Source organism: Scardinius erythrophthalmus (genome assembly GCF_964197995.2).
Source record: "Scardinius erythrophthalmus genome assembly, chromosome: 2".
Classification (NCBI taxonomy): Eukaryota; Metazoa; Chordata; class Actinopteri; order Cypriniformes; family Leuciscidae; genus Scardinius; species Scardinius erythrophthalmus.
In genome coordinates this window covers 27829786-27857645 of record NC_138222.1, presented here as the reverse complement: position 1 = coordinate 27857645, position 27860 = coordinate 27829786, and the positions used below count along the sequence as shown (strand labels likewise).

The window sequence follows — 27860 nt, the reverse complement described above, 5'->3', positions numbered from 1 at the left end:
AACATTATAATTAAAATGGAAAACCACCAAATTTAAAGTGTCACACAGGGAATTATGAGAAAATCCGAATGTAACATTTTAATGTAAAATTACATTAAATGTCAGATTAGATCTATTACAGTTTTTAAACGTAGCAGTCTTTTACAGTTAAAATTAGTCATTTTTTACAGTGTATGGTCATTAGCAGAAAGATTTAGTTAGCATGCGGGGTCTTGGCTTAGATTAGATTTAATGCCATGGCTAAGATAGGATATTAGAGGAAGTCTACCTCTCCAGCTTAAGTGTGAGGTCAGCGCAGCCCTCGACCCGAACGACCCTTTAATAACCTCGGCCTCTGAGCGCTGCGTCCACCTCAGGAGAAGAGAAACACACAAGCACACCTTTTAAAGCACTGTGCTTTTTGCGAGCAGTGAATGGCGCTAGTCAGAACGAATGAAAACACGGCTGGCTCTCTGGCGCGTTCGCTCATTCATAAAAGAGCTTTCTGAAAGGGAATGCCAGTTCAGACATTTTGTGTGGGAACTGGGGAATTTATGCTGGCCTGCAGCTGCACAGATCAGAGCCTGGCAGAGACTCAGTTTGTCTAGTCGCCGAAGAAAAACAGGAAGAGTGAAAAAGCCGTTCGGTTCCTGAGCGAATGTGGGAAGAATGCGGGCTGCAGGGTGGCTGCATTAATATTCTGCACCCCTCGTGTTAATACGGCCATCGCGTCTGCCGCGCGCATATAAACAGATGACTATCAGGTGCAGAGATTATCGGAGAAGCAGTGTTTTTAATACGCGAATCGGGCGCCTAATAACCCAGTCTGCTTCGAAAATTGAGCAATGCACATTGCGGAACCTAATAAAAGGCCCTATTTGTTCAGCGAGTGCCAAGAATGGAAATATCTGCAGTAGTAATCTATCAAGTGTTTGGCAGTGATGGGAAGCGGTTACAGGATTTTCACAAAAGCAAACAGCCTGTCTTTTTATGAGGTTTGTCATCATTTGCAGGCTAAACCTCTCCCTCAGCAAGGTATTATTGCATCATTTGAACCTGATGTGGAACTGTACACCTTTTATTGAGTTAAATATTCAAACTGTCTCAGCCAGCTGTGGCCCCTGTATCTCTGCCTGCCAAGCATCTCATTGGCTGCTTTCTTTTACATCAAGTAATTCGTTGAAAAAACTCTGGATTTCACATTGGCTCGGGAAGCGAGAAAAGCTTGTTTAGAACCATTAACAATTCTCGCATGTGCATTATTCCTCTGATGTGGACCAAACACCATACAGCATATTCGGACAGTGTTTTCTGCAATAGCATACAGTGGCATCGCAACATTAATACTTAATCTACAGCACAACATGCATAACAACCAGTGTAGATTTCAAAACGAGTGACTCTTAAAGGAACACTCCGACTTTTTGGGACTTTAGCTTATTCACAGGATCCCCCAGAGTTAGATAAGTCCATACATACAACATGTAAATAGGAAAATGTTTGCATTATTTTGTCACTTATTGGGATTAGTATGCTACCTTATCCATTTACATCCAGTCTTTGTGCTAAGCTAGGCTAGCGGTGGGTGCGTCAAATAACACTTACAGAACACACAGAAATGAAAAAGGTATGTATGGACTTATCTAACTCTGGGGGATACTGTGAATAAGCTAAAGTCCCAAAAAGTCGGAGTGTTCCTTTAAGAACCAGTTCCTCTTCTTATTAAATACAAACATACATTATGAATATCGTAGTCAGATTCCCAAACAAATGTGAACCAGCTTTTTTTAGTAATTCAAAACCAATCAATGCTACAAGATACCCGAACAAATGACTCTTAAAGGAATAGTTCACCCAAATATTACAATTCTGTCATCATTTATGACAGAATTTATTGATTTATATTTACTCATGTCGTTCCAAACCTGTATGATCTTATTTATTCTTTCTTTTTTTGTCCATACAATAGAAGTTAATGCTCACCACTATTTGGTTATCAATATTATTCAAAATATCATGTTTTGTGTTTAGCTGTAAAGTATTCAATCATAGAGGTTTAGTTTTTTAAAAACAGTGTAGTTTGATTCTTGAACAAATTACCATTTTTTTTAGTGATTGGCTAATTACAAGCCATTTATTTTTGGTGAATCAAAACCGGACTGCGTGACCGATGTAGTCCTAGGGAATATGCTTTTTCCCCACCTCATACAAATGTATGCATCTCTTCTTAGGAAAGAGAAGCTTTATTGACCATTTAACAGTTTTTTTACATTATACATCCTAAAATAATAAATTTTATTCATTTGCTTGCCTTTGCTTTGCAATATCTTTAACAATACCTCACTGAAGGCTGCACTACTGTTGCCATCTTTAACCTTGCAGCAGGAAGTGTCATGATCCAAACATGAGAAATGTGAAAATAGTGAAGCGATAAGAGGCGGGCGGTAGAGATCTGCGTTCAGCGGCACGATGGCTGTAGGTAAGCTCTGCGCCCGTCCCCTGTGTGGAGGATTATTCTGATTGTTGCGGCAGGATGCGGTTGACAGATGACTGCTATTATCTCCACCAATCTGCCTGACATTTCACTCAGGAAGATGATTGTTCAGATGTGAGCGGGCTCAGAAGCCCCTGTGATTCTGTCAAGTGCTCTTATAATGAACACTACTTCTCAGTATCCGCAAGATTGACCAGACTGACATGTAAGCTGAGTACTTGTTTTAGAGGCTAAACCGTGGTGGGCAGTTTTTTTCCTCTCACCCGCTAACACATGGCCATGTTCATACAAACACTTAGACCCTGGCGGGAAGTGAACAGGGCTTTTGTCAGTATATCGCTCATACTTAGTATTAGGGATTTGAACACAGTCCAAACCATAAGTATTAAACGTTGCTGTGTAACTCATCCAAAAATGGACATGAATGATACCTCAAATTATGTGGTTTGTTGACGAGAGGTGTATTATTACTTTTCTAAGCAATCAGACTAAAGATTTTCACCTGGCAGATGAAAAAATATCTCATAGACCCGAGACCTATCTAGAAACCAGAAAATTACTAAGGTTTTTTTTTATGTAGCAACTGTTTAGCAACGGCCTGGCATTTTTCTTCAGAAAATGCACATTTCTCATTCATTCTATATTCAATTTAGCAAAGATCTCTCTAATCCCCTTTCGTTTCATGGAACCACCAGTTCTCTGAATGTAATCTTTAAATAGGATTCAACTAATTTCACATCACTATAATAAACCACAGTAAATCCCCCTTAAAGTCACTCTCTCCCAAGTAGTAAATTAGTATTCTATCGTATTTCATCTGACCCCAGCGCTTCCCCCCGTCTTGTTTTTGCATTGCGGCTAAAAGTAAGAAGATAATATTGCTGTGAGGATTTCATATCATTGAACAAAGGCAACACTAGTCAGTCTGTTTTGCCATGTCAATGTCAATGATGCCACCTCCCTGACAGCCTGTCACTTTGGAGAGCTCGTGTCCCCCCTCATTCCTCCTGCAGTAAAGGAGAAGCCAACCTGATTTTCACACGATCTGATGGCCCTTGTTTTAATAGGCTAAATTTAAGGAGTAGCAGCTATTTTTGCTTTCTTCTGTAGCCATGACCAGGGCTTTGATTATGACTTCTATCCGACTTTGATATCGGTTACATTTCCTGTGTACAATGTGTTCATTTTTAAGAACTATACAAAACAGAGTGATCTGACCAATAAAAAATAAGTGCACTGTTTGTTGTTTTTCAATTCAAAAAAGAAAAACCTAAAATAATATTTTAAATGACATTTAAGTAATTCTAAATTAAAAAAAACTAAAAACTAAAATCACACAAACGATTAATATGATTTATATATATGAAGAGTTAAGATGCAAAAGCCTCTAAGTGCCATCTGAAATTTTCTTCTAGAATGATCATTTTTATCAAGCTTGTATATTTAAAGGGATACTTCACCTCTGGGAAGATGAATGTGTATTTAAAATAGGTCATTTAAGTAGAAGAAATGTGAAGAAATTTTTGAATTTGGAGCTTTCTAGACTGAGAAAAGCCAGAAAATGTATTTTTGGCTTATGTGGATGAAAGACAACAACTCCCAGAATGCACTTGCTTCGCTGCCTTAGGAGGCCACGCCTACCGGTAAGAGTGCGCAGTTGTAAACAACAAAGCTAGCCTACGTGATGAGTTTGCGAGGGATTTAGAGATCGTCCAAAATGTCCAGGATTCGGCTTTTGCGTTCTACAGTCGCCATTCATCATGTTTACTGTGGCGAGCAGGACGAGGCTGATGGCCGCGTGAGAACGGCGCGAGGCCGGTGGCGTGATTACTGAGATGCACCGGTCTCGTGTCTCTCACGGAGGAGCGGGAATTTTTCTTAGCAATGGTAAAATGCACATCAACCGATCACTTGTTTAGCGTTCATGTAAACACTACATTCAAATTCACCAATTGGAATGAATTCAGCTAGATTGAAACAAGAGGTGTGCATGTAAACAATGAATGGCGACCGCAGAACGCAAAAGCTGAATCCCGGACATTTTGAACGATCAGTGACGGGCGGTGCATTTCACACCTAGGCCTTCAGTGGTGTCGTACCTGAATGAATCCACCTCTTAATACGCTTTTAATAGCGCATAGACTCTTTATAATTGTGAAATTGCTGTTTTATTGTGCACCGGCAGTTATAGGGTTGATGCGGTGAGTTCGAAAAGGCCGGGTAGAGAGAAACGAGTGAGTAAGTTAGGCTGGGGTGTTCATGTTGTTTTGCGTTCCGATTAAAAACTTAAGAAACAAAGCCTCCCTTGTCTGTCGTTCCTCAGACGTTACAAAAGTATGAATGTTTGAAAAAAAAAGTTTCGATCATAAATTTACACAAAAAATTAAGAAGAAAAACATATTCAGCATGGAAAAAACGAGGACAAAAATAAGCATTATACTCATCAAAACTACTGATTATTTTTACACAAAATCCATCCTTATTTCTTTCCTCAAGAAGACTTCACTTACTCTGTTGTACAGGTTATCTGTGCGTTTCAGACTTTTGCCTTCAAAATCAGACATTACATAATTACAGTAAGTTAACTCTGTTTTTACAGGACAGATCGAATAGTGTTCCGTGACTCTGCGTTAAGCTGGATTTTTTTTTCCGGTAGGCTTGAAGCTGCTGGGGGTCGAGGAGGGAGAGAAACATTAATTTGTGGGTTGAAAAACTATTAAATCTACAGGCATATATTTTAGTTTATGCAGTTCGCTATATAAGCGGTTTGCTAGCTCCTCTGACTACTAGTAATAGTACACGCTCTGACCATCCAATCAAAGGACGTGAAAATGCCAACATTATTGTATGCCTGCTAGATGGCCCCGGTGTAGTCAAATCGAAATCTGATTGGCTGATTAAATCTGACTGATTATCTGATTGGTTAAAGCAACAGTTTCATTACCATTTATTTTAAGCTACAGGCGCCCGCACTACTGATTCTGAAGGCCTCAAGGCAGATTTCTTTGACCCTGGCAACACATGATGGCTGAAATATGATTGGATAAAAGCTCTAACATAAATATACACTACTGGAAGCAGCGCAGCCAAGAGAAAAGCTATGGGATTAAGAGAAAGTACTATTGGGAATAATACACATTAATGGAAAAAATATATTAAAGCACAAGTCAGTGATTCTAATAGTGTTTAGGCCAGCAGAGAAGGCCTTGCTGACCCTTACGGTCCACCACTATATATATATAGTATATATACATTTTATTTATAGGCACCTTACACGACACTCAAGGTCACCTTACAAATCTTCCTAAAAACATCAATATGAGAACAATAGACAAACCATATAATATACATTAGACACTGAAGAATACGATATTGCTCAATACATGTGCAATCATAAATAAGCCTGCTTATATAAAGAGTTTTAAGACGAGATTTAAAAGTGTCAAGACTGACGCTGTTACGAATGTCCTGGGCAAGGGAGTTCCACAGATGAGGGGCAGGATAACTAAAAGCCCTTGACCCTGTACTGTTTATAATTTGTAATGAAAAATATTACTGAATTACAAAAATGCTGCGTACAAGCCTTCTTTATATAGGGACTTTTGTACCGTCAAATTTAAAAAGAAAAAAAGCATCTCAGATTAAAATATGTATGATCATTTCAGGTATTGTGTGGCTCATGAATGAGGTTTTGCTTCACCGAAGGACACAATCAGACCTTGTTACAGAAAAAGAAACAACCTGAGAGTTTTTCTACATTTTCCTCTCTTTACTGAACACAATTGTGCAGTTATTGATGTGAGAGTGCCAGCAGCTCAGTGAAGTCCAAGGAGAAATCGATCTAATCAGTCTGACCTAGTGATTCCCTCCCCTTCTGCTCACGGTGAACTGCTATTGATCAGGCCTGATCACGGCCCCAGGGCATATCCACACACAGCCAGGGACACATCCTCACTTAAAGGAGCAGCGGGCCCAGGAGAGTGAAGGATGAGAGATCCAACAGGGGAGGGGGTGTATACGACAGTGGCCGGCTCAAGCTTCATTAAACCATCTGTCTGATCTCAGGAACTGTCAGCTACCCTGTAAAAAAAACTGTGCCGGCTTAACTTGACAAAACACCCGGTATAGAGCCCACGAAGTCGACAGGGCCACAAGCCTGTCGACCGACAGCCAATTACGTGAGGAGAGAGCAGAGACAGTGGCCCCAAAACCCGCCTCTGATGACCGGGAGATTAGCGTAGGCTAAAATGGTTTTCCCGGAGGCTATCGCACCGTTGACCAACATCCACTCTTGTTGCTCGTCCCAGAAAACTGGGTTAAGAGGCCAATTAGAGAAAAAGCCCAATTAGCCTAATCGTCTGCTGAGTTAAAGAGCAGTGTGTGGAGGGGATGAAAGCGTGACGGAGAATAGAAGGAATCAGGTAACAGGACTCATACTGGGAGACCCAGCATGCATTAGAGCGGTTGTTGACTACTATACTGCACCACTTAACACGAGACAAACTGAAATCACACAGAAGACAACTGTATATGTAAATAAAATGTAGAACCATGATTTATATACAGTGTGTACATGTGCGTGCGTGTGTGTGTATGTTTATATATAGCTAATATATATATATATTTTTATACTGCACATTATTTTAGTTTTTTCTATTTTATTCAGCTTATTTGAAAAAATAGTATAGAATTTTAACATTGGCTATTTATGGTTTGTCGTTCATATGAAAATAGTTATCTGCTTTTTTGTATTGACAGAATTTTAACATTGAATTTCCGTCATTTTTGAGACAATGCTTCCCTGTCATTGGAAAGAGTTGATGACTGTTTGTTTGTTTTTTATATTTAAAAGTGCTTGTTTTGCACGCACACGTTCACTTTTTTGTTCATTTACATTAGTGTATTTACTGTTGGCTTTCAGCCCTGAACGGTCTTCTTTTGTCTCTACAGCCCAGTCTGAGGTCGGACATGGGTCTGGCGAGCCCAGGGCCTGTCACCACCTCTGGGAAGTCGCCCACTCCGTTCTACTCTTTTACTGGCTCCAATCCACGAAGACGCTCCCTTCAGGACTCGGCTTCACTGGGTCAGTGCCTGTCTATTGCCCTCAATGAAAAAGCATGACTAAAGCGTCATTATTATGTTTTTATAATAAACATTAACAGACAGTAATGGAAATATAATTTTTTATTATGCTGAATTTAAGAATTCCTCGATTTCTGCCACACCAGTGCTCTCATATTTGTATTTGTAAACCTGTAATCAAAAAGACATCTGACTGAGTGCTCCCTAATGCTTGTTTATTCTTTTCCCCCCTCAAATGTCTCAAAGTTGTTTTTGTATCCTCTCCACAGATCCTGTGCAAACAAAGAAAGTGCGCAAGCCCCCTCCTGGCCTTCCTACATCTGTGAGTACAGCATCATTTCATCTTCCTGCCATCGCTTTGCTTTAAAAATAGATGCTAGCACACAAACAGACACCAACAGAGGCATTTTAATGAAAGCCGTTGGTGCGGCGGCAAACACATTTTTGAATTTCGTCTTATCAAAACCGTCCTCTGACATGGTGGCACCGTGTACCTGTGCGCATGTCAAGCGCATGTACACGGGAGGCCAAACCTGCCTCACAAATCAGCTCTGTTGTATTTGCGAATCCACCGTTTGGAGCACGGCGAGTGTAGGTGCACGGTAACGATGGTTGATTGATTTGTGAGGCCGCCCCGTCAGCGCTCGCCTCCCTCTCCTCCCCTCTCCCGCGGGAACAAGGGCTCAGGGACATGAGCTGTCATGCCGCATCCCCGCCACAGCTCTTTTGATGTTTAATTAGTCATTATGTAGCCAGAACAGGAGGACAGACAGAGATTAATAACGTGGAATTGGTGGTAAATTTCCATGGGCGATAATCCCGGTGGAGCACCAGACATTAGGATTCGAAGGAAGTGTGGAGCTCAGCTTGACTCCGCCTGTGACCCCCGTTCGCCCAAATCCCTCCCACCCTTTCTACATGCATAAATCGCACATTCGAACAGTCATTGTGGGAAAACGGAGGGCAGATAGTGAAAGCCTCCTTTTAGATTTGCCCTCAAACCACAGTGCTGGCTGCAATGAATGCGTCCCCAGATGCAGCAGCTTTAGCACAGAGATCCCCTCACGTTAATACAACAGGATTCGGATTCCTCCCGCAGAACAAAACGAGGCCTTTGAGGGCCGCGTGGCAGCAGGATTAGTCTTCGTGAGCTCTCAATAATCGCACGCAACGCAGGCGAGAAATCAAGCGCGACTCTTCCACGAGGCATGAATAAGAAGTCGCGCAACGCACTTTTGTCTTTAAATTTGTGTTTGAATCGTTGCTTGTCTGGAACAGAGTCGCTCCAGTTGATACGAGACTCGGGGGGTAAATGGGGAGCGAGATACTTTTAGCTATTAATGCCAGAGGAAAAAACGAGGGAAGACAGAAAAAGATGGAGAGGTGGGGTGGTAAGGGGGTTGAGGAAAGATTGGTGGCCTCGTGGGGTACATCTCTTTGTTGTGTAAATGGACATAGGGCTTTTATTTGTCACTACTTAACACATGGCCGCAGGTGCACTTGTGTGACTCATAACTCGAAGCAGCTCAATTCAGCGCAGGGAAGAGCGCCGGGAATATAGAAATCTGCTCTTGTAAGAAAAGGCTGGATTCTCTTCAAAATCACACTCACTGCAGATGAACTTGTATGTCAGTACCTTTGTATCTGAAAAATCTGAATATCGCAAAAATAATTTGTGAATATTCACGAATTTGCAGCTTTTCCATCTCATGTGTTCAAAAGAACAAAAATCGTCACTTTTTGGGGAATTGCTGCAAAATAGAAATGTAAATTATAATTACTGTGGAAACCATTATGGCTGTTTAACTGAGGCCTAAACACCTGGTATTACAGTAAGTTGCATTTTGGCCAATCGGATCACAAGTGGACGACGCTAAGTACAGGTGGAAACGGGGTCTAAAATGTTCTGAGCTTGTCCACTTTCGACCACTTCAAGAAGTAGTCAAAAACGCATTCGACCGGATTGCTATCATAGTATAGCCACAAAAGGATGCCTTCTCTCCGACTTAATGCGTTAAAGGAGAACTCCAGTCAATTTTAACATTGAGCTCATTTTTTTGTAAATTTGGAGTGCTGTCAATACAGAGAACAACGACAAAAATCGGTGTTGCCTACACCATGTTATCCTCTTTTTAAAATTTGCACCCTGTTGACCTGTATTTTCTTCCTGTTTTCGGTCGAAGTCCATAGTAATCGATTGTCGAGTTCACACGCATAGGTTTAGTTACCTATGATCACGCGTGTGAACTCGACAATCGATTACTATGGACTTCGACCGAAAACAGGAAGAAAATACAGGTATGTGCGCTGGCTGAATAAACATCATTTTTATTAATATCTTTCACAGCTACTGCAGTCAGATTTACCCGTGTTCACTCTGAAGGAATCACTCACATGACCTGTGCACTTGTAATGACACATCAAGGATGTTAAGAGGCTAAAAGCAGGTTTAAAACTTGCCCCATTGAAGTCAACAGGGTGCAAATTTTAAAAAGAGGATAACACGGTGTAGGTAACACCGATTTTTGTCGTTGTTCTCTGTACTGACAGCACTCCAAATTGACAAAAAAATTAGCTCAATGTTAAAATTGACCGGAGTTCTCCTTCAACATTATGGGAAGTGCGCTAGCCAGACGGGATTTAAACTTTGTTGGCTGAAAATCCAAATTTAGTTTGAAGACGAAAAACAACGTACCAAGCACAATGTTCTCTCACCATTCCTCTAACACGCACTCACAGCGTTTTGCTTGATCTTGCAGCTATCAGAGAAATAATGAAAGCTGATGCTTCGTGTTTTTCCATCGTCTACGGTCGCGTTCATATGTAAATTGCACAAGCTTATTTTGTCCATTAGATTGAAAGATCTGAAAAAGCATATATTATATTTACCGTATATTTACCCACCCTTTGACCCTCCCCTCAAAGAAATTTAGGACAGAAATGGTTGAAAATGGACAAAAGATACGGATTAAAACACCAGATGTAAACGGGTGTCTCCCTCCTCTACTTGTGACCTGATGTGACCTACTTGTGACCTCCTCTACTTGGCTCGTTTTAAAATCTTCCCGTTCGACTGACATTTGTTAAGTCATCTGCTTTAAACATCACAGTCCTCATGATAACTTTCGTTAACTTTACATTAATTAAATCCACTTCAAAAGCTAATTACTCCTGAACAGCAATGCCATAGGAATATTCAGAGCGACTGCAAAAACGTAAGTTAAAAGACAATATTCTAAAGATGGCGGCACCCTCGTTTCTCTGGCGCATAAGGTCTATAAGCGATAAAAACTTGTTTAAAACGAATCCCCTCACACAAGCACCTATGTTGTTGAATCTCCAGTAGTTTGTTATAGTTATTGTTCCGTTTTATCATTTTCTTTTTCAACTGTAAAACAATGGGGCAAGGCAGTGTTGTTACCTTGTGGACAAACTAATTTGTGCAGATAAATTCAAGGGGCAGGTGCGTACTGAGTACAGGCAGTTAAGAAAATTGTAGATGCATTCGTACAATATGTAAGGGTTAATGCCCGACGAGGTGTCCATTGTCAGGTATTAATGGACGGCGGCGAGGCGTGAACCGAAGTCCATTAATACCTGACAATGGACACCTCGAAGGGCATTAACCCGCTTATACCATGGTCACTTGCCAAATAACACATTTTTAAAACATTAGTTTACATTTTAATTAGTTTTACAATCGAAATCTAAAGTTTTTACAAACGATAACTTGGTTTCCCTGGTTACGCCTAACGGTTTATTTACTTTTTAATGGAAACCCTGCAGCCAATCAGAATCGAGTATTCACCCAGACCATGGTATAAGCGCACTCTATTCTGATGATAAAATGTATGTCACATGCACTGTACACATACTCTGAAATGTGTGTAACAACCAGAGTGTACTTTGGGCTTGAAAAAGACAGCGAATAGTAGTAGTAGTAGTAATCGAAGTGAATTTTTTGATCCGCATGGCGGAATTTATTGTGATTTTCATGTGCTTTTATGCAATATCCTACTAAATTGGATAGAAACCCAGTTATTGTAGATATAACACAGCCACTTGACTTTTTTATGTAAATCTAACCCGCTTAGTGTAGTGCTTTTGGTGACAATAGTCATCATTGGTCGAGAGATGTTGAAGGGCTAGTCGTAAAACCAAAGTTGTAAATGTGGGCTCTGGTAGCCACGGCGGCACAGGTGCACCTGCAGAGCCACGTAGGGTTGCTGGGGCAGCTGTGTGTGTGTGTGTGTGTGTGTGTGTGTGTGTGTGTGTGTGTGTGTGTGCGCATGCAGTGTGCAGGGTACCTGTACAGTGGGCTTGCAGCTGCAGATGCCTCTGAAAGCTTTTGCTTGTGTAAGCAGACGAGCCCCACTAGAGGCCTGTAGAGCTGCTTGATAAACAAAATGAACACAATGCTTCCCATCATCAGACCCTCTGCAGGGAATACAACCCCCAACTCACCTAAAAATACTTTAACTATTTACCTCTTACCAGCTCATCTCTTTTTTTTTTTTAACGCAACACGACTGATGGATCGGCCTAGTTTATGTATGGATTGTAAATATTTATGGAAAAACATAGAAGAAGACATGGCAGCAGATTGAGGACGTACAAATATTTATAACCGTGTTTGATTTGTGTACTTGAGGGAACCTTGTTAACCCTTGAACTGCGGGAAATGGTTTAAAGAAAGATAGCGGATGTTTATTATACGGTCTTTAAACACTTGGAGATTAGACATAAATAGGTCTGAATTTTATTTTATTTATTTTTTTGCTTAAAAATGAGTTTAAAATAAGATTTGTCCAAAAGAAATGATATTGTGATTTATAGAATAATAATAATTGTTATGATTATTATTACATACATTGCGATTATAATAATAATATTTCACTGTAAAATAAAAAAAATCAAGCATTTAATAAAATGAATAATGGACAAAAAAATAATTACAATACTAAAATTTTCATCTTGATTTATACTTTTTTTTAAATGTTAAACCATGAAACTTTTATTTTGGCGGATAACTGCAGGGAGACCTTAAATCTTCTCCTTTGTTGACTACGTTTATAAATGCTTCTCATTATTACCAATGTAGTGAAATGGGTTGTATACGTCACATTCCCAAATTCATGTTATAAGCGACCCAAACTCAGAGCAGATGCAGTTTGTGTGGATCAGCATTTACTGTGAACCAAGCCACTCTAATACACTGTTATCATGAGCTGTTTACGTATAGCCACGCTTCACTGTAAAATGTGCAGCGTACATCAGTGTTATTCTAGTATCATTGAAATGCTATTATAGTTTTTCTTAATATTTTGAATTAGATTATATTTTTATAAATTCTTGTCATTTTCATTTTAGCTAATTATTGTTGTGTTTTGTCATTTTTAGTAGTTTTTGTCTTTTTTTAAATGTCTAGTTTATTTAGTTTTAGTTATTTTAGTACAGAAATGTTGTCTTTCGATTACATTTCAATTAATCGTTCAACCCCTAGACATTGTGTGGATGCGATTCTTAGCAGTTTTACCACATGATGCCTTGTTAACTAGTTGTTTTATTGGCTGGTAGTGTTTTCAGGAATCCCTGCTTTCAGATGAAGGTGGGGTGCTCGGCTCGCAGCTAAGAGCGTGGCAGACGCGTGTTCTGCATGTGTGTTTGGCGCAGCAGAGCAGCGATGCTTTCAGGCAGCTGTGTGGGCACCTGCTGAAGGACCCCAGCCCTCCTGACAGCCGTTCTTGTACCGCGGGAGAAAAAGAAAGGAAAGAGTCATGGATGGCCCCACGACTTTGGGCGAGTAACTACATCTTGTGGGAGATTTATACTTGGCTAAGAGCCTGGAGCTGCAGCCTATGTGTGTAAATAGCCAGGCTTTTTTTAAACACCCTTGTCACAGGCACGACTGTTTGATGTGACAATGGCTGCACCGGGGCGCCGATGTTCAGCCCAGAAGAGATGATCGGAGGAGAGAGAGAGAGAGGCAAGGAGAGAAAGCAGCAGGGAGCATTCGCCTTCCTTCGGGGCCTTTTGCATGCGAGAACACTGGCTGTGAATGACAACAAAGATTGTCATTTGCTCTTGACAGATCGCTCAGGCACCCTCGCTCGGGCAGAAGTTGCACTTAGCGAGGAAACGAGCACCAGGAGAGAAGTGAGAAGACAGTTATGATCCACTGTGGCGACAAGGACACGAGACTAGCGCCCAAAGCTTGGAGGATGTCATCTTGACTAGAGCTTCTCCATTCAGAAGATGCATCGTGCATTTTTGACTAGACAGCCATCTACAGGCCATGCAAGCTAAAGCAGGTCACCGATGCCACAGTGAGCTTTTAGTTTGTGGTTCTTTTGGGTTGTTTCCATCTCCTTTTTTCCCCTACTCTCTTTGAACCCCCTGCCTCTAATGCAAGGTCACAACCTCAACCTGGCAGTGAAGACCCTGTGTAGTTGGACATGCCTTGGGATAAAAGGCCCACTAAAGCCCTGTAAAGAATAACAGTACAGTTTGATGTAGGTCTTTCATGTGGCCACTGCTCTTTGTTCTGGAGAAATCTCTGTTCTCTTTTTCCTTTGTGTTTCCTCGGCGCTGGGTTTTTATGGTCTCACATCTCTGTTTTAAAGAGCATATTCTACAGCTAGATTTATCGATTAAAAGGTCTATTTGGTTTGAGATATCTGAGCTTACAGTCTTGTGCACTCATTCTGGGTCATTCTGTATTCTCGCATGACCCGCACAATCTGATGGTATCAGACCCACACAATCCTGTGGCTTTAAATAGCTCTCTTGATCTTCAGACATTCTACTTCCTCCCAAACTTATCTTATATTTAGGCTCATTATGTCCCACTTGTAACCATGTGGCTGTCTGAGGTTTGTCCTCTAGGTCATCAGGCCATAATCCTGCCACCAGAGGGCAGTGCACTGGGTCAGTGTGTGTGTGTGTGTGTGTGTGTGTGTGTGTGTGTGTGTGTGTGTGTGTGTGTGTGTGTGTGTGAGTCAAAACAAAATTGACTGGAAGAAATTAACTGCATCTGAAAACTCTCTTTTGGTAGTCCTCAGATAAGAAGGAATAAAATAAATATTTGTAAAAAATAAAATAATTTTTAACCATAAAAATTCCCCAAAAATATCTTACAGAGGATTGTGTTTGGAGACTAGCACTGCATGTTTAGCACAGATCCAAGATTTGTATTTTATTTTATTATTTTATACATTAACTTAAATTGCATTTACTGTATACCTCACAAATACATACAGTTTTATATTTTGCTATCATTACCTTAATTTTAGTATCGACTTTTGTCAAAATTAGTCATAATTGTAGTCATATAAATAGAAGTAGTTGTCTACAGTATGTCATTTAAATAGGTTGATAAAAGTGTGTGTATGTGTGTGTGTGTGTGTGTGTGTGTGTGTGTGTGTGTGTGTGTGTGTGTGTGTGTGTGTGTGTGTGTGTGTGTGTGTGTGTCTGAAAGGATATGAGCTCATCAGATAAGTGATTAGATAGATGCTCCTGGTTTGTGTCTGATGCTGAACAGAGACGTGCCCACCTCTTTATCAGTTTAGGACGAGGGAACGAGTCTCTTTATCTGTTTGGGCTGCTGAAAGTTTCCTCAGACTTCAGAGCCCTTAAACATGAAGAGCACAAACAGCAGATACATGTGTGCCTTTCAACTCCAGTTAGAGTGCAAGAACACTGCATAGAAATATGTTCGACGCGCATTCAGATTTCAGATATCCTTAAATAGATTTTGTTTGTATTTTGCGTGAATGCACATCCTTACAGCCGTGGTCCATTTAAGAGCGTGCTCTGTCAACAATCAGAGCTGATTATCTTAAGATGTGATGTGTAAAGCACAGCTAATCTGAGCCGCACTGGCGTGATTTACCTGGCTGGAGTGAAGCCGGCACGTGAGCCCCAGACACGCTGGTTGTAGGTCAGTAGACAGCAGATGTCACATGTAGAGAAGGTGTTCACTGTGGGCTGTGGCTGTTGGTGCAAGCCAGGTAAGTGGGTGAGCCGCTTTCTTGTCGATTGATGTCACGCACATCGTAATTGGATGAAGACCTGTTGCTCAACTAGTGCGTTGGCCCAGACATGCAAAAAAGGCTTCTAAACCTGAATATCTCTCTCCTGAACCTTGATGAAAGGGCCTTAGTGGATTTATCATGTCTGGAGGAGATGCTCGCTAAATACTGGTGTTATTCTATATATAATGTTTATGCCGTTTTTTTCCGTGTTTTGTCTGGGCGCTATCCTCAGGCAGGGAAACATTAATCATTACAAGCACATAACCGAATGCTCATAAGCCCACGAGACCCATGGAGAGATATTTTCCTCCTAATGTGTTGTGATGAATGGCCTTATAGAAACACAAAGATGTTAAATTAGCTTGTATGGGCTGAGATGAGCTTTCTGCATGTTTCTAATTTGCGGGCGTGGGATGTGTGTGGGGATGTTGATGTGGAAGTGTCTAGTTTACAGATTTATTAGTGGGACAGGCTGTCTGCAGCACCTATTACATTTAAACTCCGTAATCCCACACAATCAGTGCAGGTGAATCCCAGACCTCCTGCGTCTAATGGTGTGTTGAAGAACTGGGTTGGCTCAACAATGTCCCAACCAGGTGCGACTCGACAGTTCAGTGTAATACATTAAGTTTCCAGCAGTAAGTTTTATGCCCTTACTAAAAGAAAAATACTGCAGAAATATTCTTAAGTGTGTTTCATCAGTATTTTTGTATTATTTTCAAGTGAAAAATACATACACTACTGGTTCGGGGTTAGTACAATTTTCTTTCTGAAAGAAATGAATACTTTTACTCAGCATGGATGCATTAAATTGGTCAAAAGTGACAGTAAAGACATTTACATTGTATTGTGGTTTCAATGTTAAACTGCACAACTGTTTTCAACATTGATAATAGTAAGAAATGTTTCTTGAGCAGCAAATCAGCATACTAGAATGTTTTCTGAAGAATCATGTGAGACTGAAGACTGGAGTAATGATGCTGAAAATTCAGCTTTGCCATCACAGGAATAAATTACAATTTAAAATATATCAAAATAGAAAAACAGTTATTTAAAATTGTAACTATTTTACAGTGTTTATACTGTATTTTTTGATAGTGTCTATCTTGAATTAATTATATTTTTCTAAATGCATTGGCAAGTAGATTTTTTTAAATAAATAAATTCAAAAAATAATGAAAATGTTTATATATATAAATTTTTTCATTTATATATAAACTGAAATAAGTTTCCTGTTGCGCTTCTGGCTGGTTAAGGCAAAAGTCGCTTTGCCTTAGTAACTACAGTAAATGTGACCAACCTTGTTCAAGTAAATGTCCAACAAAACTCACCCGTGATTGGTTATATTCACAGTGGTGATGACCATAATGAAGTTATGTGTGGCAGCTGTGTGGAAATCTTGCGAGAACAAAGCAAACATGCGTTGTGAACTCTCCGGACATGTGTCCGTGATTTGTGATTTCATTTCTGTCCCTTTTCATTTGTCTCTTTCATTATTTTTTCCGTGATCTTTTCCTCCCAGCAGTGCATTCTTTATCTGGATTTGTTTTATGGAGCTTTCAAGCATTCCTCCATCATGGCCATCTCCCTCCTAAAGAATCGAATTGAAACGGCTCCAGGTTTAAAGTGGTAACAGCCTGTCGATCTCAACCACCTTGCACACATTTAAGAGTCTCACTCAGAGAAGAAAAGAGAATAAATAATAATAGAATTAGAGGGGAAAGCATAATAAAGTATCGTTTTCTGGGAAGGCTTTCATCTTTCCATAACAATAATGTTGTGGATGGTCCGAGGGAGGATGGTGTTTGGACTGGGAAGCCTGCAGTGACAGACATGAAAGGGCCCGTAGTGGAGTGGGCTGGAGTGGGCTTTAAAGAGACCGATGCCACTACAGGTCAGCGTGTTCACAGCACGTGGACGACCTTGGCCTCCCCGTCTATTTTTGCACCCCTGTCCATTCATTCTCAATGACTGTGTCCAGCCTGTTGCTTTTGCCTCCCTTCCACTTCCACCCTTGCATTTCCCTTCCTTCCCCTCATTTTCTTCTTCCACCCCCAGTGCGCCTGTCATTTGGGTTGTGTACCCTACCGCCGCCTTGGTCTATGGGCAAGAGGCCCGTGAAGGGGAGCGCTGGGTACAATGCGAGCGAGAGGAGGGGACGTCTGAGGAAATGGAGCGTCATTGCTCTCGGGTCTTGACGTCAGGCTCGGCCCCTCTGCAGCTGTTGGATGTGTTCAACAGCTCTCTGTGTTTGCTGTCACGCCACTGTGGGGGACTATTAAAACAACAGCCACAGGTCGCAACTTTCAGCACCAGACTTGGTTAAGGGCAAACAAGTGCGTGGCGTGAAACTCAAAAGCATACATTAATATCAATATATTATGATGAATAAGATAAAACTTACTGTTGAAAAGTATGGTGTCATTAAGATTTTTTTGTGTGAAAGTCACGAATGCTCCAATGCTGCATTTATTTGATTGAAAATACAGTAATATTCTGAAATAGTATTAAAATTTATTGTAACTTATCTACTTTAATACATTTTCAAAGTAGAAAACAGTTGTGCTGCTTGATATATGAGGAAACCGTTATACATTTTTTCAGGACTGTCACTTTTTATGTTAAGTATTAATATATATATTTTTATATATTATATTATATTAAACAGTTATCCCTAAAACGTCTTTTTTTTATTATTTTTTTCATTTATAAGATTATTGATGTAGTGCGTAAATCCTCTCCATATCCTCAATCCTACCCCTCCATAAAATAAAAACAATAATCACTAAACAAAAGATTAATCAGCTAGGGATTTAGACCAGTGTGTGTGTTTGTGTGCACCTCTGAAGTATATCAGTTTAGTTTTTTTTATTTCATTTTCTGTAAAAGAACAGACAAGAATCAACAGGTAAATGAACATAACTAGTCATTTCAGTGTTTTGCTCGGCCCTCATTCGCACGAAAAATCCACCATTCTAATTTCCTTTCTGTCTCTTTTTTTAAAGTACAAGTCAATCCACTTACTCATTTGTTTTCTGGCCCTCCCTCGCTCTTTATCCTCCATCTCCCCCTCCTCTCTTAGCCTCAGCACTTATGAGGCTTTAGGGGAGCCGAGCTCTGGGTATTGGTCCGTCGTCGTCCTCCTCCTCCTCCTCCTCTTCCCATAAGCCCTCCCCCCTCTCTGCCGGCTGAGTTGGTACGGTCCTGCTTTGCATAAGTTGTCTGTGAGTAGATCCATGTGTAGGGGGCCAGCACTGAAGGAATTAGTCCCTTGTGCAGCGAGTGGATGTATGTGCACTGAGCGGGTTGGTGAAAAGAGATCCTCTGTATCTGGCTCCACGTCTTTCCCAGCATCTCTGAGGCTTTTATCATGTATTGCGCCTACCCCGTGCCTGGAATGGGCAGCATGTATTACTACAACGGAAAATCGGTGAGTGCCTTCTCTCCCTAGAGGAAATGTGTGCAAGTAAACATGTTTTTCATGTGCACGGTGGGCTGTCGGGTTTAATGGAGTGGTGAGCCGTGTCAGTTCAGTGTGTTGAAACTGAGTTGAGGGTCTCGTTGCTCTCGGCTTTGCCCGTGTGTGTGTGTGTGTGTGTGTGTGTGTGTGTGTGTGTGTGTGTGACTGCTGACTGTGTTTCCATTACCTCAGTCTGAGCTAGGTCAACATTTACTTTCATTTGCTGTTTAAGAAGTGTGAGTTGTTACCCTGATTTTAACTGCTGTAGAGAGTTTAAAAATTAGACTGAGTATCTGAAATATAAATGTTTTAGTGACAAACTGTCACATCTGCAAGTCTCTTTTTTCTTGATAAAAAGGCACTTATTTTGGAAGATTATTTGGTGTTGGCAAGTTGTGTGTGACTGATGCTGAGCTTGTGTCTCACCATCAGCTCTGAGCGTCCGCTTTGCTGAGCGCTGAGACGGGCTCACAATAATAACAAGTGGGAGTCTGGGAGTGATTAAGGAAGAGAGTCTGTCTGTTGAGGTTTGACTTTCCTGTTTGCAGATTGAGCTCAGAGCAGCAGCATCGCTGTTCCTCCATCTGTTTTTAATCAGCCAGGCATTCTTCTCAATACAGGAATCCTGATGGGACTCCTAAAGCTCTCCACCACAGGCCCTTTGATTTCTGTGTGCCTCTCACGATGCCTGTTTGCCTGTCTGCATGTGGCTGTCCGTGTGAACGCTCGTGTGCGTGTGTGCCGAGCGTTTGTCAGGTGCTTGATGATTGGATTGGTGGTACGGGCTCGTGAGACAGAGGAGGTGGCGACTCGAACCTGCTCTTGTGCCTCATGAGTGGGCGTTTGGGTTTACTTGAATAGTTTCGGAAAGGATAGAAAAACCTGATTAAACTTTTCTTTGGGAATGACCTGAAAGGTAAAAATGATTCATATAGTTAGACAAACTACATCAATTATCACTAGCTGTGAATGTGAACGAGAAAGAAGAGATGTTACACTTGAACCTGCACTTGTTTCTCACGACTGGCTTTCCTTAAATAGTTTCTGAAAAGATGGCAAAATCTGATAAAGCTTACCTTTAGGAATGACCTCCCAAGAAAAAGAATGAAAATTATATAATTTGTAAGAAAGTCTGGTATGACCTTGCCTCAGCTGGATAACACAATGTGTGGGTGGGTTTAGTTATAGTTTATAGGACATAGTTTTGAGACAAATTTATTCCAATATGATAGATAAAAATGACACAAAAAAAACCCAACTTTTTGGGGATTTACTCGTTTAGCAAAAAAATATAATTTTTTACTTTTATTATTGTTATATAATTTATAATAATATTATTGTAATATTATTGTAATTATATTATTATTCAGGTTATTGTCAGATTGTAGTATATATAATTAGCTATATAAAAACAATATCTATGGTATGTCCTCATTTAGATGGCCAAGTAAACATGAGTTGTTGGGTGGGGGTGGGCGAGGCGAGGCGAGGGGAGGGGAGGGGAGGGGAGGGGAGGGGAGGGGGCTAGAATGCTCCACCTAGTTCCTTAAAAGTGAGTCGCTGCTCCCCAGACAATGCAAAGTAGAGAGGAAAAAGTTTCCTGTAGATTTCCCTGATGTCTTTCTCTCTCTGTCTGTGTGGGGCTCTGGAGATTTCTCCATCTGTTCGCTGGATTTAAGAATGATCCGTTACCCGCTTCATAAGAGCTTGCTTATTAAATGTTTTATGTTGTTCTCAATATTCATGCTGCTTTTCACAAGGGTGGCAGCAATCATGTTTGCACAACTTTCTTAAATTTCCAATCTCGTTTCCGGGGACAAAGTGAGACCCCAGCCTGTGTTTTCACTTCTTTTGAGGTCACCTGACAGAGTCCAGAGTTAGCTTTCCTCGTAGGCCATTATGACAGATCTCTTTGTTCCTGCACCACAAAGCTCACTTTGATGTTTTTATATTAAGTATTTCCAGCCTTGTAATGCAGGCTGGGAGGAAAGAGAAAATGAGGAGCATGTGGCTCACTCGGGTCAGAGTTGAGCTTTATGATCCAAAGCAGTGGGTAAATGCCCAATAAACCCTTCCTTGTGTTGCTTTATTTATATCTTGGCACACAGATATCATTTATTTATTAAATGTCAGATGCTGTGAGCATCAACAAAGATAAAAGTCACATTGATTTGTTTGAATGTCAGGCTGGTACCAATAATTTTATGGCCGGGCCCTGGAGGGCAAGCGGCCTCCCCGGCTTTGATTGGGTCAGTTTATGACGTGTGAAGTATTTTATTTCCTCTCTGCTGTTAATTCACGTATTTCTAAGTGTTTGTCTAAGGTGGTAGCTTTTCCTTTAAGATTTATAGGGCCTTCTGCTGAAAAATAGTGCTTAGTGCTCTTTTTTTTTTTTTTCGCCTTTTTGAAGGTTTTGTTCTGGTTGAAAGTTTGCATAATGAGTCAGCACCGTCTGTAGTTGTTCAAAGCAGACCATCGTGTTGTTTTTCTCCTCTCGAAAGGCTTCCACCTGTATCTGTAAGGAACAAAATGCTTTTAAGTTTCAAACTTTTACCGTCTGCTCTTTGTAGACAGACTTGGCTTTAAAAGTCAAAACGTGTCCCTTCAGGACAGAGCTGCTGTGTTCAATAGGGGCTCATTGTGCGCGAGTAGCGTGCCTTTTCGCCTTGATAAGTGTGTTAGATGGGAGTTGAAAAGGAAGGCCCTCGGGCTGCGATCCGACTCCAAACAAATGACATGCAGAGGCAGGATATTTTCTTGTCACTCGCGGTCCCTCTGCTCTGAACCCGTCCTTGTGGGTTATTCTGTTGTTCTGCCTTTTTTTCCTCCCTCTATAATCATTTCTTTCTCTCTTTCTCTCTATTCCCTGCCTCTCTCACTGTTGTCATTGGGCTTATCCATATGTTGACAGTTTAGTGGTTTTTCCGTGTGTTGTTGTGATGGATGTGGTTTTCAGATCAAAGGAAGGTGTGACAGGCAAGAAAGGAGAGGAAAAACTCATTTCACTCATCAGCGTGAGCCTTCGTCTCCATTTACTCACACAGGAATTGAATAAAAAAATACTATTTATATTGCTTTTTGTTCGTGACTACATTTTAATGACAGATGGAAATGAATTTAGTGATTTTGGAAATGTATACAGGGTTGCTGCCCTAAAAAATGTATTTAAAAATAGAGTCATGTAAAAGTGAATATAGTCTTCTTTTTTTTTTTTCTCTCTCCTTGCAGTCTCTAGAAATTATTTTAGTTGAAGTATTTTATAATCTTATAATTATCTGGAAAAGTCTTGGAAATGTATTGGTTAAAAAAAAAGTATGGGAACTCCAAATATACACCTCTATTAACTAATTTATTTCCACAGTTTAATTCCATGTTCAGTATTTAAAAAAGGGAAAAGATGTAAACGTGGGTGTTTAGATCAGAGGGTCGTGAATAACTGACAGCTTCCTAATTAAAGCTCTGGTCAAAGGAAGCGTTTCCTTTGCTCTTTCTCTCGTGCTTTCTTTCATTCTCTATCCTGGTGGTGGAGCGGGGCGCCGGTGTTTTGGAAGGTTTATTAACGGGTCGGCTGGTTAGCTCGGGGTAAAGCAGACAATTAGCATTATCCGCTGCCATATGCTGCCCATTGAGCCGTGAGGCGGAGACAAAGGGCCCTCTCCCACGCCGCCCTAACCTGAGATCACCAGGGGACTTCCAGCACCCGGGTCACATGTGTGCGCCTGCACACCCACGGGAGCCCGTCGCAGCTTATGAACACACTCACTGCCAATCACATGGGCCTGTACTGCCGCCTCAGCAAGGTGCCCGGCCGCACACAGCTGGCTAAGCTGACTGAAAGGCTTTAGATGTTGATCGTAATGCAGAGTGTGTCATGACATGCTGCAGCCGTGTGTTTGTGTGTGTGTGATGAAGGGGATCTTTGCGTACATCTGAAATATTAATGAGTAGGGGGATCTGACAATGGAAATTCAATGCAATTAATATTTGATTATAATTACTTCTACAATAATTTCCAGTGTATTTCATGTTCATTTCTTACTTCTTAATAAAGTTAGTGTATTATTATCGCACATTTTTAAGTCAAATTTGTTGTCATGAATGTACAGGTTATCTTACAATTGTGTTGTTTTGGTTAATAGTTATGCATTAATAAAAATAATGAATGTATCAGAATGAATTCTGTTGTTTTGGTCAATATTTAACTAGAGTGTAACTAATTCTGAATAAATAATACATAAATAAATGTAATCAAATCAAAACGAATTTTGACAAATTTCAGATTTTATGATGTATTATGTCATTTAGTAAAGAGTTGAATTTAGATCTTGGCACACAGATATGATTTAATTATTAAATGGTAGATGCTGTGAGCATCAACAAAGATAAAAGTCACATTGATTGGATTTGGTGTAAATAATTATGAATTCATTATGAATTAATTATTAAAGTTAAGTTAAACTAATTTAGACTAATTTCAGAGTTTTATGTATTATGTCATTTAGTAAAGAATTGTAATACAACTATATTGTTATTGTCAGAGCAAATATTTGTATATTTTCCTATATATTTATATATTTACTATACATTTACTTATGTCTCTTTTGCCTCTTTGCCTTGTTTAAAAGATCTAGTCTTTCTTACAGAGCTCTAACATTATATCATGTGGTGTGATTTTATTCTATTTAAAGTAAAAGTTGCTGTGATGTTGAGAGATTGTGTTTAACTTGAAGTAACTTGAAACACATTGGGCTGCACATCTGCTCTTCGTTACGAGGATTGGTTCTTACAGACGTGACAGTGCAGAATTTAAACGGCAGGTGACGAGGACACCTGACAGTGAAGACCTGAGAGAGTCTGTCTCACTCAATGACTGACGATGAGCGAGACTCTCTTCAACATGTTTACCTAGCGTTCTTTTCCATGTCATACATGCTAGTGTTTTCTCTCTCCCTCTGAGAGGTTTTGTCCCATCTGGTGCAGATGAACTGGGAGAGCCACATTACTGGGCTGTAGCCTCATGTCTTTGATCCTCCTCTGCTGGAATGGGCACTTCTGCAGCTGTAACCACTGCCCCGCTGGCCCGACCCTGTCCAACCCCAAAGCTCCTAAAATACACTTGCGTAAACACAAACACATATGCACCCTCACGCCCTTGCATATTAATTCATTTGTTTTGATCCTTTTGTTCGGCGGGCGTGCATGTCGTCGTCATTATATTACAATTAAGCGCTGAAGCGCGCACTACACAGCAGATAATCCTCCCTTTTTTTAGAAGACTTCTAAATTAGCCATCTGTTACTACAAAGAATTTGTAAATTGGCCATATGCGTTGCATTGCATCGCATTGTTTGTGTTGTATTATGCAGTCAGGTTTCGTGGTATGTGTGAATTAGGCCGAGGATATGAGGATACGCTTGGTGACATGAGCTTGTCTGTACGGTAGTCGCTCTGTTTATAGTAGATATGAAAACAGCAGCCTACGTTCCCTCACACCTGTCTGTAAGAACTTGTTCTTGGTCATGATGCCTGATTTTGTTTTTCTTTTTGCAGGTGTATGCACCATCTCCCAGCTCAGAAGACTTCAACAGAGACTCTCCATCCTACCCGTCCCCCAAACCCCCCGGCAGTATGTTCGCAAGCACTTTCTTCGGTCAGTCACAATCATTTTTTTATCACTATTTTATCATTTACTTTGTAATTAAGTCTTTTTTTTTTTTTTTTTTTTTAAGGCCAGAAACATACTTTATACAAATATGCAAGTACATACATGAATGCTTGGCCAAAGCATTGCAAACACACAGTTTTGTTGTATACAAACACAGTTTTGTTGTATATCGCATGCATTCTTGCATTACTGTGGCGGTAATTAACCCCAAGTGGGCAATAGACATACCCTCAAATGTGTGTTTGCTGTCAAACTAGCTGTTATCAATCAGGTAGCTAGCTATACATGTATTGATTTTAACTAACTTGTTAACAAACTGTTTTATCATCATTTAATTGAACAGCGTGTCTACAATTGCATACTGTGTCTAAATAGATATTACATTTGATGAGAAACAAACATAAAATTATGTTCTATATAGTATGAATGAAATTAGAATGTACTACATCTGCCATGTTGGCTTTGTCATGTGACCTACAGCGTCATTTGCGTCACTTTACTGGGATCGTAAAGTGTTCATTAAATGCGCACTTCAGAATCTCAGCGGAAATAGTACATGATCTTGGTATTTTTTGCCTACTGTTTTATGAATACTGTGAATTCAGACATACTACTCTCTTTATGTATTGTTTTTCACCTACTGTATAGTAGGGAAATAGGCATATTTCAGGTGCAGGACAACTGAAAGAGAATACGAAATGATATTATCGCTAAAGCTTTACATTGTGGTCTGACATATTTCATAACGCATGAAATTGAGCTTTCATAGCTAGACGCATTTGCGTTCATGTACTTGCATAGAGTATACTTGCCAAAGACCGAATAAATCTTATTAAAAACACAGTGTCACAGAAACTAGAACATCCTATGCATCCCAGAAACTAGTCAACTAGTCATCCAAAGTTGTAATATGGACTGAGTTCATTAACTGGTCTCGCATGTACATGTAATTTATACTCGCATCGTTTAGTAATTCTAAAGCCAAATCTTCTTCCAGTCAACTTTCGTTTTATCAATATTTTCAAACACTAAACAACTTCTGGTACGTTCCTTCCTCTAACCCACACATTAAACCTTGATTTTTTATTTTTATTTTTATTTTTTCACAATTGGGAAGCCTTCTCTTTATATTTCAGTCACTGCCTATCATGCTACCGACTTCACAGACTTAAATAGTAAACCAACCATGCGTATTCCAGCTTTGCCAATCAGGACAGATAAAAATTATGTGGCCATTTCCAGCCGTGTGTTTTGGACTGTGAGGAATTTCTCCTTTAAAAATTGAGGCGGAAGCAAGTGAGCAGCGGCTGGCTGAATGTTATCTCAGCTGCGCTCAGCGCTTGGCTCAGATTCAAGTGTAAAAGCAGACTTAAAGAGAGGCCGGTCTGTTTGACATCCTCTATCCAAAATAAGGAGTGCGGGGGTCAGGCTTCGGCTCACATATCAAACTGTGTGTTGTGTTTGTCCTTGTTTATCAGCATTATTTATTACATTACTGTCACCTCGGTCTCGCTCACAGTTTAAACCTTCCTTGGCAAGAAGTTACAAAGTAACTCATATTAAAACTAGAAAACGAAGATATTCCCAATGCTTTAATGTTCAAATTTTATCGTTTGTTGCATAATCAGATGGGACCCACAATTCCCCTGACCCTTGGAACTCGTCCAATGGGATCAGCCAGCCAGGCTATGGGGGAATGCTGGGAGGATCTTCATCTCACATGCCACAGTCTGGAAACTACAGCAACCTGCACTCACACGACCGCCTGGTGAGAACGCTTTATGGGTTCAGATCAAATGCAAACCTTTTATGTAGTATAATCGTGTTCATAAAGCTAAAAATGTTCTCTCTCTGTCACAGAACTACCCGCCACACTCGGTGTCTCCCACAGACATCAACGCAAGCCTGCCACCCATGTCCAGCTTCCACCGCAGCAGTGCCAGCAGCTCACCCTTCGTCACCGCGTCTCACACCCCACCTGTCAACACCGCAGAGGGAGTCATGGGTACGTTGTCCTGCACACATCACAATTATGATTTATCATTCTTAGGAAATATTTCACAGGAATAATTGACATTTTAAATAGTTTTCTTAAACTGTAGTGATATTTCACAATATTTCTGCTTTTGCAAAAAAAAAAGCATCCTTGTGTATGTATATATGTATGTATGTATGTATATATATATATATATATATATATATATATATATATATATATATATATATATATATACACACACACACACATATATATATATATGTGTGTGTGTATGTATATATGTGTGTGTGTATATATATATAAAAATAAATATATAATTATTAATTAAAAAATTTATTTTGTTATGCCATATACAAAATATATACATCAGTAATTTTTTTCACCCAAATATTTTTGAAATATCCCCAAAGATTGTTGAAAAGTTATTGTTTATAATCATCACTTTTTTAGATCGATCAGGTCACACACCTAGCACCAGCTGCTACTCGCCTATAAAGAATGCATGACGCTAATGTCTCTGTCAGCTCTGTTCTGATGTGAATGCCGTATCTCTGTGTGGTCTTTGTAGCTGCTGCCAACCGAGGGAATGCCACTGGAAGCTCTCAGACTGGAGACGCGCTGGGAAAAGCCCTAGCTTCGGTGAGATCCTTCTCCATTCAACCAGACCGATTAATCCATGCATTAACCATTGCAGAGAACAGGGATTTCCTTCCCTCCACATACATCCCTCCGTCTTTCACAGACCGAGGAATGGATTAAAGACATTGCGTTATTATTTTAACTACTGAGTGGTATACGGTTTCAGGCGTCGTAAACATACCCCATGTTGTCCAACTTGCTTTCGGGATCTTCGTGTTGTAGACGTGGGCGAGATTACCCGACATAATGGTGCAGTTAATTCTTTAAAGGACAGGACTTGTGCTCTTAGGCTGGGTATTAGTAGCAGTGCAGAAGGTTAAGAGATTGAATAAGGTCAGAGGATCTGTTTGTGGATGTTTCTGGACCTAAGCCCGGATAATTGTGCTCTTAATCTCACAGTATACAAGAAAAGGAGCTGTACATAAAAGCCTGTGGATTATTCATTGGTTTGGATAATGAGTGCTGGCGTTCGTGCGAGTTCCTAATGTGTCCCTGAAACTGGAGCTTAC

The 27860-nt window shown here is 40.3% G+C and overlaps 1 protein-coding gene across 5 annotated transcripts in view; it reads left to right on the top strand.

Moving 5' to 3' along the window:
- tcf12 (transcription factor 12) overlaps window positions 1-27860 on the top strand; it is a 118664-nt gene that overhangs the window by 72735 nt on the left and 18069 nt on the right. For all 5 annotated transcript variants that reach the window (XM_081359012.1, XM_081359011.1, XM_081359014.1 and 2 more), the window contains 6 exons: window positions 7424-7556; window positions 7825-7877; window positions 24599-24698; window positions 26342-26481; window positions 26574-26718; window positions 27281-27351. In XM_081359012.1, coding sequence (XP_081215138.1) covers window positions 7424-7556; window positions 7825-7877; window positions 24599-24698; window positions 26342-26481; window positions 26574-26718; window positions 27281-27351 — 642 coding nt within the window. The remainder of the gene's footprint in view (window positions 1-7423; window positions 7557-7824; window positions 7878-24598; window positions 24699-26341; window positions 26482-26573; window positions 26719-27280; window positions 27352-27860) is intronic.